The sequence below is a fragment of the Gambusia affinis genome, linkage group LG21, assembly GCF_019740435.1.
Source record: "Gambusia affinis linkage group LG21, SWU_Gaff_1.0, whole genome shotgun sequence".
NCBI lineage: Eukaryota > Metazoa > Chordata > Actinopteri > Cyprinodontiformes > Poeciliidae > Gambusia > Gambusia affinis.
Window position 1 is genome coordinate 15,892,596 of NC_057888.1, and position 15,156 is coordinate 15,907,751.

Below are 15,156 nucleotides of genomic sequence, written 5' to 3' on the forward strand. Positions count from 1 at the left end.
ATCTATTTGTAGACATTTTTAAAGAGTAAATACAAAGGTTTACCCAGAATTCTTGGCAGATGTTTGTGCAGAGGTCGGGAATTTGAATCTGAAGCCTGAATAAGTACAAACGGTAAGAAAACTGTGGGGTGGATGGATTATTTATTCAATAAGTTTGGGGGAATCAACTTATCCAGCTCTGGAAAACACTACATTCACGCTGCAGACTTTCTTTTCCTTTTGTTTTTAATAGGTCTAAAAAAAATGACCTATAGGTTCAAGAAGTAGCAGATAAGCCACGTCCAGGAGGAACACGGGTTCCTCCTGGATGTGGCTTATCTGCTGCTTTCACCTCACACTGCATTAATCTGAAGTTCTGCTCCACACATGAATAATTTGCGAGGGCTGATTCAAACCCTCAACCCTCCTCCCCCCCAAAAAAATGCCTGCAGCATTTCAGTAGTGTTGAAAGAAAATCCTCTGCAGTATTACATAACTTCAATTATTACCAGGGGCCAAACCAAATCAACATGTCCCTGATTGCCTGCTACTATGTCTGCCACAGCTGCTGACACACATTTCAGCCTCATGGCCATCGAGAGCCTCGTCATCAGCCTCTCTCTAATGTTCTCATACATACGCCACATGTAATACATGGATTTACACATGCCTTTTTGGAATTAATAATGATTTTTTTCCCCAATAGTATTTATCAGGTATGTTAGTATGAATAAAGTTGCAGGTAAGAACCGGGGGGAGGGCGTGGGGGAGATGCCTTCAAGGACTCCTGGAGGTCCTTCAAGCCCTCGTTTTAGAACTCCTTCTGCAGAAACCAGCTGATTGTTAGTTTAGTGTTAAACAGTTGTGGCACTTAAAACCTTCTGTGCTGTGATCAGCTGAGTGACGAGTCACAGCCACAGGCTATGCAGCTCATGAAAAGGCACACTGCCGTAGTATTTCCTCCGCTGGGTCACGAATTTCCCCGAGGACCTTTACTATGAACCAAAAGCAGCAGAAACGACCGGAGAAGAAAGACAATTAAAAAAAAAAAATCAAAAAACGCACTGTCACTGAAATAATTTGGCGGAACCACCACCCAGTCCGCCTCTCTTCCTCTTCCCGCCTCTTACGACAGCAGCGAGTGCTCACTGCGGAGCGGAGTGAGAGAGAGGCAGGCGGCGGAACCAGCCGTGTCTCCGCACTCACCTCTGGAAGATATTCCACAGGAAGCTCTGGTCCGGAGGAGCGTTGATATGCGGGGGGGCTCTGTAGGGGCTGTGATACGCCATCTTAATAAGAAAGCTCTGTCACAACAACTAAAAAAAAAAACTACAAACCACAGCAGGCCAAGTACAGACTGTGCGCTTCCCTCTGCTGTAGTTTCGTTTCTTCTCAGCCGGTTCAATCAGATTTCAGCAGCAGAGCTCAAAGTGACTGCCCACTCCCGCACAGGGGCGTGGCCAATCATTCACCGCTGCCCATACGGGGTGACGTCACACCGCCCTTCCCTTTCAACTTAAAAATAGCAACCATAACCGCTGTGAACCAATATTTCCATTTCGAATAAAGTTAGTAAAGGATATTGTGAAACACTTAAAGTAGAGGCTTGTGATACATACTGCATATTAGGCCAATATAACTAACAATGAAGCCGATACTGATACTTTTAATTTATTATTTAGATCTGATATAAAATCAAACTTCTGACTTTCAGTTGTTTTTGAGGTTTTTCCTTTAAATTATTTTGTTAAATGTGCCTAGAAAATACTTTAATAATATATTAATATGATAAACAGAAACAACAGGAAAAGTAAAATAATAAAATAATTCGATAGTAAATCAAAACAAAATTCATGATACAATATTTGACTCAATTTTTTTAACAGAATTGTAAATGACTGGATTTTACTATACAAATCTATTTCTGGGAAATATTTAGTTCTGTTTGTCTGATAACGCTTGTTATGAATTGGGACTTTATAAATGGAGTGAATTCAGTTGAAAGCCACCAATTAGTGGGTTATGTATTTTTATATTTGCTGAGAGCATTATTATTATTATTATTATTATTATTATTATTATTATTATTATTATTATTATTATTATAATAAGAATATTATTATTCTTAGAGGTCAATGGGGATCACATCCTGGAAAAGTTTTAGTTTTTTCTAAACCAGTGAAATTGACGTTCCTGGTTTGATATCATTTGGTATCGTTGTAATAAACAGATGTGTAGAAAATAAATGAAAATTTTGAATGCGGTTTTATCAACATCACTTTGTCCCGTACCAACGACGTCTCTTAAAACATTGAAATGACTCGTCCTCTTATTTTATATCAATTTTATTCTTATTTTATATACATGGTCCTGAACGCACCTCGATTGTTTACTTTCAAACCGAGTTCCTTCCTGAGAGCTGATTGGTCAGTAGTGATCTCGACGCGGGAAAGTTTCAGCGCGAATTAACAGGTCGCTCCTAAAAGTTGCCTTCTGGAGGTGAAATTTACTAACTTCGGGGGTTGTTTTTAGTTGAAAAGTAATCGTCTTACAACATGTTTTACTACCCAAATGTTCTCCAACGTCATTCTGGATGTTTTTCCACAATTTGGTAAGTTCAACAACGCCGAGTTATTTCTTCTTAGGTTGTGATGGAAAAATAAAAGGGAACTAACAGCAGATAACCAATAATTTCCTCAAGAAAATGCATATAGCATCTGAGCTAACTAAGAATTCATCTGAATTACTATATTTCAGATTAATCTAAAATACTATATTTTAGGTCAATATTATATTTAGGTTGTATTGTGTTGTTTTTTACCATTCAGGCTAGCAGCCACAGGAGGCGTCAGAGTTTCTCGCAGGGAGTTCCTCGGTGTCAACGTAAAGCGGACATGGTAAGACATGGTAGTGTCCCCTTTTTGTTGCTCTAGCTTTAGACTATTAACTATTGGTTTTATATTAGTTTTATATATATTTGTAATGAGATATAAAAAACAATAGTAACGTAGAAACATCTAATTTTAAGAGCAAAAAAAAAAGCTGTATATTTTAGCAAAAATATTGTGGAACAGAACATAATCTGAAAAGTGCGGCATGACTTTCTTGGTATGTCTTCACTAGCTGAGCGAATCTACAAACTGACCGTTTTCTCCACTCCTCTTTGCAAAACAGTTTAGGCTCGTTCAGAATGGTTCGATTCTGGTCCGAATGAAATTTCTGACTAGGATTGTGACGTGCTTTGGCAGACATGGACGTGTTGCGTTGTCCCGCCGGAAGGTGAACCTTTGTCAGTCTCAAGATATTAGCAGCCTCTAAGAGGTTTTCCATATTTAGCTCCATCCATCTTCCTGTCAGCTCTGACCAGCTTCCCCTGTCCCAGCTGAAGGAAAATCATTAGGACAGCATAATGCCGGTATATAACAGTCAGGATATTGTCTTCGGGATGACGTGCGTTGTTAGGTTTTTCTTCACTGATAGCGTTTTTGCATGTAGATCTTTTCCTCTGACCTTCCTCCAAAATGTTTTTTTTTTCTCATGGCTACTTTTCCATGACTAAAACTTCTTGTCAGCATATTCTCCTGCCAAACACCTACAAACCAGTTATCCTCTACTGATACTTTGTGTTGGTCTATGACGTAAAATCCCAGTGAAACATATTGAAGAGAATATTCCGCTACTTTGGAAGTAGACGTATTTTTTTATATTTCGTGTCTTAAAACATTTCTGACTATGTTTTGTTCATCCCTCGCAGCAACGATATCCTGGACTATGTGATGGGACAAGTTCCTGCTCTGGAGCCCAACCAGTCCAGGCCTCGCTTCTCCCTCTACCTGTCGTCTCAGCTGCAGTACGGCGTGGTCGTCATCTACCACAAGCAGTGCGCCTTCTTGCTCGGTGAGATTTCTTTTTTTATAAAAAAAAAAAAAAAGTATTCCAGCACATTTTGTCGACAGCTCTTCTCACGTTTTCTGCCAAAAGCATCTTTCACTGTTAGTCACAGGAACGCTCTTTTGGTGTGAAACACAAACAGCCCTGCAGTCACACATCTCGCCGCCTGACTCACCCTGATATAGTGGGATGCGCAAACCAATACGGTGCTGATGAGAGCAGGATCGGTCTCGATTTACTGACACCGATCCCACGTCCAAGAAATATGCAACCCACGCTGGTCTCTCAGTTCGATCGAAACTGTGAAAGACCCGCATCATCCGCATGAAGGCTCTGTGATATGGATCGCTGTGATTGTGGACGTTGTTGCGTCTGCCGGCCGTTTCTGTGAGGATTTGGGTTTTTGGGTGTGTTTATTGAGTCTCTGCCTCTTCATTGTTCCCAGCTGTCTCTCATTTCCTGATTATCGTTACTTGACTGAGTTATTTTTGTTTTCTCTCCTTGTGTTCACTTTTCTTCCGTACACTTTGTGATCGTCAGTAAAAAAACATCGTTTTTGCATTTCGACCCGCCCCTGAATCCTCACCGCTAAAACCACCACTTCACGACAGTTTCGAGCTGTGAACCTGAGGAACCTCGTAACCTCTCTTTGTGTGTTTGTCTTCTTCTTGTTTTCTTTCAGAGGAGGTCCAGCAAACCATCGACCGCTGGCTCCGCTCTAAAAGACGCGTCCAGATGGACCTGGCTGAATCCGACAGGTGAACACCCTCGCAGTGAGCCGTGAGAAGAGACTCAGGGTGTCTGTGCGACCTTAAAATGTCTAAAATTAATCAATATAAAATTAAGGCCTTAAATTGTCTTAAATTAATTATTTAAAAAAATGTAAGTGCCTCAAATACGTTAATCATAGGTCTTACATTTTGTCTTGTACATTGTATATAGTTCATTTTTCTTATGGGACTTTTCTGTAAAGCAAACGTTGGAGTCGGAGGCCACATTTTCATCGCTAACTAGCTGCTAACATACCCTTGCTAGTTAGCATGGCTAAGTGTAAATTTATCGTCAGTTTGCTGGACGACTGGCTCAGTTCTGTTACCAACCCGCACTGTGCTACATTCATTCTGTTCAAAAATCGCTTGGCAATGTTACTGTAGAAAACATCCAACTTTCTCTTGTACATTTCTGTTGTGATCCAGGTCTTAAATTTCACTCACGACGGTCTGAAAACGTCTTGAATTGTAGCTGGTGAAACTCTGCTCTTAGCGGACGTAAAGAGCAGACTGCAGAAACGAGAATATGTTTGCTTTACTGACGTGTTGATGGATGAACTGAGCTCCTCATTCATTAATATTTCATAAGCCCCGATACGGAACTGAGGCAGCATGAGATGCTTCGTGTCTGCCACTCGTCGCGCGTCCCTTTTCTATTTCCCCAATGTTCCGCTGGCAAATCTAACACCACGGGTGCGCTAGTGTGTTAGCGCACCCGTGGTGTTAGAAGATCCGTAGATAAAAGTGGCTCCTCTCCGTCTCGTCCTCCGGCAGGATGGCTCTGGATCTTCCCGACGGCCTCAACATGATGGAGGAGACTGAGGGAGCGCTAGACCCCTTCTTTGGTGTGATGGCGTCCCACCAGCTGCCCAGCCCCTACAAAATAGCCCCGGTACGGTCACCGCGCGCACACACACACACACCGCCGGCGCTTCGTGGTGTTGTTGTGGCTTTGGCTCTGGCTGCAGCGCAGCACGTAAAACAGACGGGCGTCTGCCAGCACAGTGAGCTGCTCCTCATGTCAAATATTTAGTATGTAAATATTGGCCGGTTGGACGGAGGCGACAGCCTTGCGTCAGGAGCAACAGTGGGCAAATTTGCAGAGCCTTCTAAAAGTATTCACGCCCTTGAACTTTAACACAATTGTTTTGTTTTGTTGTTGTTTTTCACTCCACGACCTCAAACTATTATGTGTTTCAATGGGACTTGATGCTTAACGGTCAGCACGAGAAAGAGGATAGTTGGGAGGTGAGAGGACAAGGAAGCTTGGTTTTAAAAATCTGAAAAGTGTGGCGTTCGTATGTGTTCTCCCCTCTTTGCTTTAATACACTTAAATAAAATCAAAGTGAGCTGCTTTTAGAAGTGGCCTTGTTAGTAAGTGTATTTTAGGTCTGAAATGACTAATCGATTATTGAACTATTCATCAACCAATAGTAATTGGTTAATCGTTAATAGAGACTCAAAAACTGAATATATTCAGAGCAGTAACTAAGGCCAAACTGATTTAAGATATATAAAAATAAATCTCTGTAAATATTTGTTTTAACCAAAACTCCAAACTCACTAAAAGAATGCAACGTTGTTGCATTTTAGGCGAGAAAATATTTATTTTCTCATTTTAAAGAAAGAAGTGAATTATTTGTTTATTTGCTGGGATACCGGATCTTGAAATGGACCTGCAGAAACCCTCCTCCTCTTAGTTTGCTGTTTCTAACCAGAGTCCAAATATGAAGCTGAAATGCAGTTCGATCAACGTCGTCATAAAGTTAATAAATGAAAATAACGCAAATAGGATATTCTTGATTTATGTTTCCTTGTCACTTCTATTATTCCATGTCACAGTGGCGTTTATCTCCTGAGCCACCGTTTTATTTCACCACACCCAGAAAGTGCATAGTAAAGCAAATCACTTCTTTGATTTATGCTAAGGTGTAAATGTGGCAGAAACATTTGAACTTTGACCTTTTTGCTGTAATTGTTCCAGGTAAACAGGCATGGATTCAGCTGTTCTCTGACATAGAGATGATCTGCGGTGCCTCAAAGATACGAGCCGTCCTTAATTTAAAAGAAAACCTGATTCAGATCTTCAAATTTGCTCTCAGACTTTCAGTTAATCGATAACATCCCAAGCAAATGCAGACATCCGGTCCTGTTTTCCTGATTTGTTTTCGACCCAGACTGTTGTGTTCAGAGCAAATGAGGGTGATAATGATTGGAAAATTATCGCCACAATTTTAGTTTCCGATATTAAAACTCAGAATTGTTAGATGTTAGTCGTTGGAGGGTGAGCTTCTTCATAACACCCACAAAAATGTTTCCCTTTCCTCCCTTTTTAACACTAATTTTATGCTTAAAATGGCCAAAAACATGCAGCTTTTCTACACAGATTTTCATTTTTCACACATAGTTTTTATATCTATGCAGACAGAGTTTGCGATTGAGGATTTGGTTTCGCAGCACTCTGTGGTGTCCAGCCCCACCAGCGAACCAGACAATAAAGGTGAGTTTTAATTGAGTTATTTATATATATTTTTTTTGCTTATTTCAACAACAAAAAAAAAATCCCCATAACTCTGTTGCCATTGATCGATTAGAAACAGGAAGTCACAAAGATGTAAGTAGCTCTATTCTGAGCGACAGTTAGCATATTTAAACTACAGTAATCATAAAGATACGATTGCCTTTGCACTTACTTTCCCCTGATGTATGGAAATAAAAATGACTTCCTGATTCTCTTGTGTATATAAATGTGATCAGTAAAGGAGATAAGGGAAGTAAAACAACAACAACAAAAACCATCTTCAAACTCACTTTTGGTGAAGTAAAGGTTGAATTAGTGAAGTCGTGCTCATGTCTTCATCAGAGGTTTTCCTGTCGTTTCCTTCAGTCGTTGTTGGTGCAGCGCCACCGCAGGCCAGGGGGTGAAATACAGCGAAAAGATTTAGTGCTGTCGTAACAGACAAAGTTTTTGCACAAAGTAATAAAAGCTGCAATGTAATAAAAGGCACAATTACGTGGATTAAATTTTTTTATTAAATGGTGGGCCTTTCTATTGTCTTTTTCAGTATGACATTATGCAACTGGAACAAAAGACAATTTTCATTTGTAGCGTGCGCCGTACGCTTCGGATAAGATCCAGCTTAGAATATTTTTAAGTGGTAATATCTTCCTGTCTGACAGCCCTGCTTTGTCTCCCTCCTGAAGCAGGTTTCATTTTGCCTCCGGCTGCCATCACACTAACAGAGAACGAGCAGTTTGTCATCAACACTGCTGAGGTAAACTCTCTGTCAGGGTTCAGCTTCAGAAACAACCTCAGTCATCATTTTTTAGGGACGCCACACGTCCCGGTGAATTATGGAGCCGGGATGTGTGTGTGAACGGCATCTCTATTTACAGGCTGTCGGTTCATCCTTAAAATTTTTTGTGTCTATATATATATATATATATACATATATATATATATATATATATATATATATATATATATATATATATATAAATATATATATATATATATATATATATATATATATATATATATATATATATTTATATATATATATATATATATATATATATATATATATATATATATATATATATATATTATGGTCTTAAATCTTACATTTTGTGGCAGGACTGTTTAATCCTGCACATATTATATAGTTGGGGTGATTTCTTCCTCAAGGGACTTTTCTGTCAGTTAGACGTTTTCATTGCGCTCTGTGATTGGAAGTGGTTGAGGCTACCGCTAATTAGCTGCTAATATTCCTTTGCTAGCTTGCTAAGTAGTTCTTTTTTTTTTTTTCTTTGCATATGTGTATATTTATTTTTACAAAATAAACATATATATTTACATAGTAGATTTCTTGCTTTTCATGTCTTCAATATCATTCTTAATTATCTATAAAAAAAAACTAAAAAAAACGTCTTAAATGTGAGTCAATAGAACCTGCAGGAACCGTGTTTTAGCGTCTTTGTCGCACACACAGATGTTCGCTTTGCCACCCTCTCCAGGCTTAAGATCCGGCTTCGCTCTGTCCAGAACAAAATCCATTTTATGCGCATGTTACGCAGTGACATTGTTGTCAAACTGTAACTAAACGCTATTGTGTGTTGGTCGACCTCTCTGCAGTGTTTAATTGCAGGCAGATCCTTGTGCTTTGATTAACAGACTGCAGAGGCACCTCCACACGGCCTCCTCATTCTGTCACTCACAGACAGATAATGTTCCTCCTCAAGCACCCTCGGCCGATGAGGTCCATTTTGCTTTGATGAGATCTGACTTAATTAAATCAGGCTGCACTCAAACAGACATGTTGTTCACGTTTCTGCTCTCCCGGCTCCCGCCTGCCTGTCCTACAGCGTTATCTTTGCCCCACGGGCAACGCAACGTGACACATCCACCACTAGCTTTTCTTTGGTTGCATGTTTCTCATTATTTCCTCACATTTTTTTATTTTATTTTATTGTATTTTATTTATTTATTTTGTCCTTGTGTAGTCACTGTGTCTGTTTTCCTCCGAGGCAGGATTTTAACGGAGCTGAGCTTCCTGAAGCCACAGCCAGAGACATTCAGTTGCTGATGGATCAGCCCGATCACTTCAGGAGAGGTGGGTCTCTGTCTCTCATCACTCTTTCAGTCACGAAGCTTTTACGTGCTTCGTCGGAAGCTGCTGCTGTTGAATATTATTTCTTGGTGTTTCTGGTTTTGTGTCCCACTAATTTAAAAATAAATAAATCAGTAGATTTTAATCCATGTGAGTCTACAAAAGGCCGAACTCAGAGTAGCCTGACCTGCTTTTAGACCAGGCGTTGCCAAAAAAGAGAGACTCCACATGTTGCCATGTTGACCCTCTACTACGGCAGCTGGTTGGCCTTGTCCGTTGCAAACCTTTTAACTTTTTTTTTTCTTTGTGTTTTTATTCTTCCTCACAGTTACACTTCCCACTTGCAGATTCATTTAATATACTATTTTTATATGGATGTATGCATAATTTTCAGAACTGATCTTCTTTATCCTGGCTGGAAAAAAACATCTAGTTTAATTTTAAATTGTAGTTTATTATGTAAAGCTTTGCTACCTGTATTGAGGCGTTAATAGAGCTAAAATCTCACATTAGCTTCTTTGTACATCTGGGTTTTCTTCCCCACTTTGAGCTGGTTGGAGAAAAGGCCGCTACACTCTTCCCAAATACAGTTTGCTCTAAAAACAGATTGAATAGATAGAAAATGATAGTAGACTTACTGATAACTCCAGGAGCTAAACATTACCTTAGCAACGGTTGAGGCAATGCTGTTTTAAAACTGCTGCGTTCAACAATAAAAAATTCATAGTGGTCTTAAAAACTCTGCGAAAAACCTTGATGAAGTCTTCCAAATTTTAACAGATGTGCATTCTGCAGCAGGAGGTTGCAGTACTGTTGTCCACCTAATGGTGGCAGCACCTACAAAAGCCTGATCCTATCAGTGTTTTTTGTGTCTGCATCTTTAAACATCTAAGAACATCCGGTTGCTATCAGAGCGCTCTTTCTGGAGTGCAGTCATGAAAACTTCACTGCGAAATCTCAAAATCTAACCCGTATAAGTGTGTAATTTTTTTTTTTGTTTGTTTTGTTTGTTTGTTTTATCTCGTTCTTGTTGTAAATATGTGCTAAACAGAAGATGAGGAGACTAACGAGAGGACCGGGGACCAAGCCGTCTCATCCTTTGGCGTCCAGTGAGCCTGGAAACTTTTAAAGCCGGACTAAAATGGTTGTCCGTGCGATGCGCCTCCTGTTGACCGCCTGTGCGTTCCTGCGTCCAGGCTGAAGGACACGATGCTCGGGACGGAGCAGGACGTCATGTGGCTGCTGGACGAGGAGACCGGGGAGCCTGTGGAGGTTCCTCTGGCAGCCGTGGCCCCTGAAATGACCCCTGAGCACGTAGCGATGCCACCAGAGAGCGTAGGGGACAGAGCTACAGAGAGCCTCTGTGACAAGGTCAGAGACACATGTACAGAATCTGTTGTTGTTGTTTGTTGTAAGGAAACAGTTGGCAGCATGTTAGAGCATGTCAACGTGGGCTGCTGTGCTATAATGCCATTGGTTCTCTTAGCGTGTCGTTTACTCTGCCGCCAGGCGGTGGGCCGTCCTCTGAGGACGCACGGCAGGAGACGCAGGCGCCAGCTGGTCTTTGTGGACCCTGAGGTCCAGATCCCTGACAAAGAAATACAGCAGCAGGTTGAAGATCCACTGACCGAAACTCTAAATATGGTACATGACATATACATGAATATTTTATTTACTGCACTGGCTCAATTTAAAAAGATGTTCTGATAAAGAGCTTTGGGCGTCTTTAAGGTTTATAAGCACTGATTTGCCTTGTCAATGTTTAATGTTTTAGTTTATGAACAAACGGCAAAACCCACAGATAAATAGACCAGAGCTGCAACTAACGACAATTTTAGCAACTGATTATTCTGACGATTAATCTGATTGAAAAAATGCTGCAGGTTTTTCACTTAACCCTTTTTTTAATACAATATTACAAACACATTAAAAGATGCAAGTAAACAAATAATTAAATCCCTTCCTTAAGTAAGAAAGAAAACATTTTATTACCTAAATTGCAACAGAGAAAAATATTTACAGAAAAGGGTTTTTTGTTTTCTTTCTTAAATGCATATATTTTGGTACAGTTTTGTCTTTAATATTGCTCTGAGTGTGTTGTTCCTTCAGCAAATGGCCTCTTCCAGAGTCTGTATACTTGAGTTGACGATGAATCAATTATTGAGTTGCGTCTTCGTAATTATCGATTATTTCAATAATCGATTCGTCACGACTAATCCGATTAATCGTTGCGGCCTTAAGAGACAATCAATCGCTCATTTTTGATCACAAATCATCCGTTTTACTTTAAACAACCTTTATTTGCTGTAAAATTATTCGGTCCAGATTTGACAGGTCTGAGTATTGCACATTTTTGTAATTAGAGACCAATTAAGTTGATCTGGATGCCTGAAAAATCCTGTACAGTCTGCTGCACTGCCAAAACAGGAGCCACGATTGTGACATTTCATGATTTGAGGCACATAGAGATAATTAAACCTAAGTAAGTAAACATCTTTTTTTTTTTGCGTTCAAACACCTTGAATTTTATAGGAAAAGCTAGACGTCTGAGTCTGTAAAAGTATTTGTTGGAGCCAACACCAGCAGCTGCATGTATAAACAACAATCTCTCTCGGGAGATGTTGTTCACTCACTGATTGGATTTTCTGTCGCTGCTTTACTGTAATCAGACTCCCAGTGTGGATTTCACTAGTTTCCCTTAATTAAACTGCAGCTTTCTGTTTCTTCCCTTTGCCTTGAACCTCTTCTGGAGTAGAGCTCATTGATTCCGTTTCATCTTTCTTCTTCTGCTGTTTAAATTCCTTTGAGGAGTCGCGATTTACTTCCAACTCTCAGGCAAATAAAAAGAAAAGAGAAAAAAAGAAGTCATGTTCTGCAGCATTCATCTCGCTACCGTCTAGGTAACGTGTGGTTCTTTCTGTCAGACGGAGGTGTTGCTGGACGTCCCTGCGCTCACCAAGAGGGCCTCTCCTGCTCAGCTCTTCAGCGCCCCCTGTGGATGTCAGTAACAAGAGCCGGCTCTCGCTCCTTTCAGAATAAATCACTAAATCTCGTTACAGAATATGTTTTAAGCCGGCAAACATAATTTAAAAAAAATAAATAAATAATTGCTTGATGGCTGTTCTGTTTGGACAGGGCTAGTTTTTTTCCCTCCCTTGATAGATGAAATCATTCTTTTATGAAAGTGGAACAGAATGCCTCTTAGCCCATTTTCTGCACTTAGGAGTCTCAATAGCTGCTCCTAAAAAAAGGCTGAACAAACGCCTGTGGCAGTAACAGGTGGAATAATTGATTTGCATGTGAGTAGCTTCCCTAGATTCGGCCTAGATTCATTTGAACAACTAGGTTAGTGTTGAAGTGGCTGCGCAAACCTTGCTGGTCGATTTAAAAAAATGTTTTGAAATGTGGGAACGAGTCAGAAAACTGCACTAAAATGCTTCTGCTCAAACCTGTAAAAATTGCTTTTCTGTGACGTCTTCTGCCAATCTACCCACTGTGGCAAAGAAACACAGATTATCCTCTGACCTCCCACCCCACCTCCGCAGCTCTCGTCCACCCCGACCTCCTGTCGCTATGGAAACAGCGGGCCTCCATCGCCGTCCAGAGCGAGAGCGGGGCGGCGCAGAGAGCGGAAGAGGAGTCAGAGCAGGACATGGAGATCCTGCGGACGGAGAGGAAGCGGAGGCACTCGCGCATGAAGGAGGTCGGTTGGGTATTTTTAGAGGAGAGCTCGGCGCGGTCGCCACGAGTGACGGAAAGCGAGAAATCGCTCCCGTCGAACGCCGCTCTGGTTCTCAAAAGTCCTCGCCGGAGTTCGTGGAACTGCGGCTGGGTTATTTTTGAGGTTTTAATTCGTGCGCGCTCAGCTCAGTTGGCGAGACGATTGAGATCACAGAGCGCTCCATCTGATAAATCTGTGCCCCTCTTCCCTCGCAGATGAGCAGCCAATCAGGACTTCAAACCACCGAGGGCTCATGTGAGTCTTCTCTCACAAACACAAGTTCCCCTTTCAGGCCTTGGCAGCACAATAAAGAGATCACCATCATGCACTTTTGCGTGTAAACAGCTGCGTTAGATGCGATGCTGGAGATGCCCGATGAAGATAAACTAGGAAGTGATGTGATGACTCCTGTCAGCAGATGGTGGGTTGCTGATGAGCTGAGACAACTAGATGAACAGGAAACATGTCATTGAGTGTGTGTGTGTGTGTGTGTGTCTTTAGGTCTCCACATGAGGACGTCCAGCCACCAATGGAGCCGATAGCTGAGGAAAACATGGAGATGCCCGAGGCTCAAACCGACACACACTACATGCTGAGGTTCGCCAATAAAGCATGTTGCATATTATTATTGTTTTGAGACCATTTTCAAGTAATATAAATATATTTCATTTGGGTTTTAGTTGACAGAGCAACACAACATAATGCTTTTTAAAATTTGATTTCAGTTCTGAATCTTTTCAATGTGTGTTGCCGCTAGAGCTATGGGACATATATAAATATAGTATTGCCATATTGATACTGATATCACTACTTTTTATTAAACGTTATATGTTTTTGGGATTTTTTATTTTTTTTCTCTGAGTTTTTTTGTTCAAGCCTTCCCAACAGAATTTGGACAAAGTTTACAAGTACCTCACATTAACATTGTTTCTGTGCCTTTTTCTAAAATAAGTGCAAAACATTTTCTTTTAAGAGCAAATTGAAACAAAAATAGTTGAGAAACTACAATGCAAAAACAAAATAACGTTTCAAGAGGAAATCTAAAACTAAAGTGTGGATCTTACCATTCGCTTTCATCAGTCTTTTTTATCTCCATATTTATTTCCAGCTGCATCGCCTCCATCCAGCAGAAATTTGGTGAAGTCGCCTTTGACTCTTTGCTGCCCCCAATGGCAGACCGCTGTACCGCATCTCGCACTCTGAACAAACTGCTGGGTGAGGAAATCTGCTGCTTTTCCTCAAACATTCAAGAGTTTCTATCTGAGGAATGGTTCTGATCTGCAAAGCTGTGAAGAGTGAAGTTAATCTGGCATCATTTGTGTGTGCGCAGAGCTGCTGTCAGATGGACAGGTGACGGCCTGTCAGACTGAGCCCTACAGTAGCATCGCCATAGCGCCAGCAGCACTCAGGACGCCAATCTGAACACACACCTCAGTTCTCACTGATGAGTTTTTAGCAGAATGAATTATTTCTTCTATAAATTCAGGGTTTTTTGTTGTTTTTTTTTAATGTAATTGATAAGCAATCATTTGTTTCAGAAGTTTGCAGTTTTTAAATCAGCTTTTTTTAAAAATTAAAGCCAATTTGCAGAAATTTTAATCTTTTAAATATTTAATGTATTTATATGTTTTAATAATTATTTTTTAAAAACATGTTGATAGTGTTTACATGTTGAGTTTTATTCAAGCTTTTTTTTCTATTTTAGACCATTAAATGTTACTGAGAGCAACTTTGATTGTGTTGTTTGTTGTTCAGCTGATTTAAAATTAAATAAAATTCTATTGACTTTTTCTAAATACAAAGCCTAAATAAAAAGTTGCCTTTTTGGTAGTGGATATGTTTTCTTTTTTTTCTTTTTTCCCCCCACCAGGGGGTCTTTTTGTGGGCTCCAGTGTCCCTTATATGACAATTTTTCTTTTAAGAGTAACTACTCTTATACAGTGATAGAATTGCAAAAATGGGGAGGGGATTTTCAGCATTTTCTTTATTTGGATGTCAAAAAACACTGATCTAAACTTGTTGGGTAGAAGCACAATAATTAATAATGGTGGAAATAGTATGGCTTCGCGCCTGAGTGAGTTTTTTTTTTGCATGTTTAAACAATCTGGGCAGCAACACTATTTCTGTGCCACCTCGGTGTGACTGAGGCCTGAGCTGAGGTCAGAGAGCAGAAATCCTCGCTTGC

The 15,156-nt window shown here is 40.3% G+C and overlaps 2 protein-coding genes across 7 annotated transcripts in view; one reads left to right on the forward strand and one right to left on the reverse strand.

The window, feature by feature from the left end:
* The window catches only part of pdcd6 (programmed cell death 6), a 21,739-nt gene extending 14,214 nt beyond the window's left edge, over nt 1–7,525 (reverse strand). The window contains exon 1 of one of the 3 annotated variants that reach the window (XM_044104191.1): nt 7,452–7,525. In XM_044104191.1, coding sequence (XP_043960126.1) covers nt 7,452–7,492 — 41 coding nt within the window. In that variant the 5' untranslated portion in view covers nt 7,493–7,525. Of the gene's footprint in view, nt 1–1,185; nt 1,416–7,451 lie in introns of those variants that run through there. The other 2 variants (XM_044104190.1, XM_044104189.1) reach the window with 2 other exon arrangements.
* Nucleotides 29–14,674, forward strand: rec8b (REC8 meiotic recombination protein b). Of its 4 annotated transcripts, none has more exons than XM_044104180.1 (18): nt 29–112; nt 2,808–2,876; nt 3,734–3,876; nt 4,553–4,628; nt 5,415–5,532; nt 7,065–7,140; nt 7,845–7,915; nt 9,172–9,253; nt 10,302–10,359; nt 10,447–10,621; nt 10,760–10,894; nt 12,175–12,250; nt 12,796–12,953; nt 13,187–13,226; nt 13,317–13,392; nt 13,473–13,568; nt 14,080–14,186; nt 14,302–14,673. In XM_044104180.1, exons 3-18 carry the CDS (start codon nt 3,756–3,758, stop codon nt 14,391–14,393), a joined length of 1,557 nt encoding a protein of 518 aa, XP_043960115.1. In that variant the 5' UTR covers nt 29–112; nt 2,808–2,876; nt 3,734–3,755; the 3' UTR covers nt 14,394–14,673. The 4 variants fall into 4 exon arrangements, with proteins under 4 accessions (XP_043960115.1, XP_043960112.1, XP_043960114.1 ...); XM_044104177.1 differs by lacking the exon at nt 29–112 and adding an exon at nt 2,434–2,590 and having other exon boundaries at nt 14,302–14,674; XM_044104179.1 differs by lacking the exon at nt 29–112 and adding an exon at nt 2,434–2,590 and having other exon boundaries at nt 10,305–10,359; nt 14,302–14,674.
* Nucleotides 14,675–15,156: the final 482 nt, after the last annotated feature.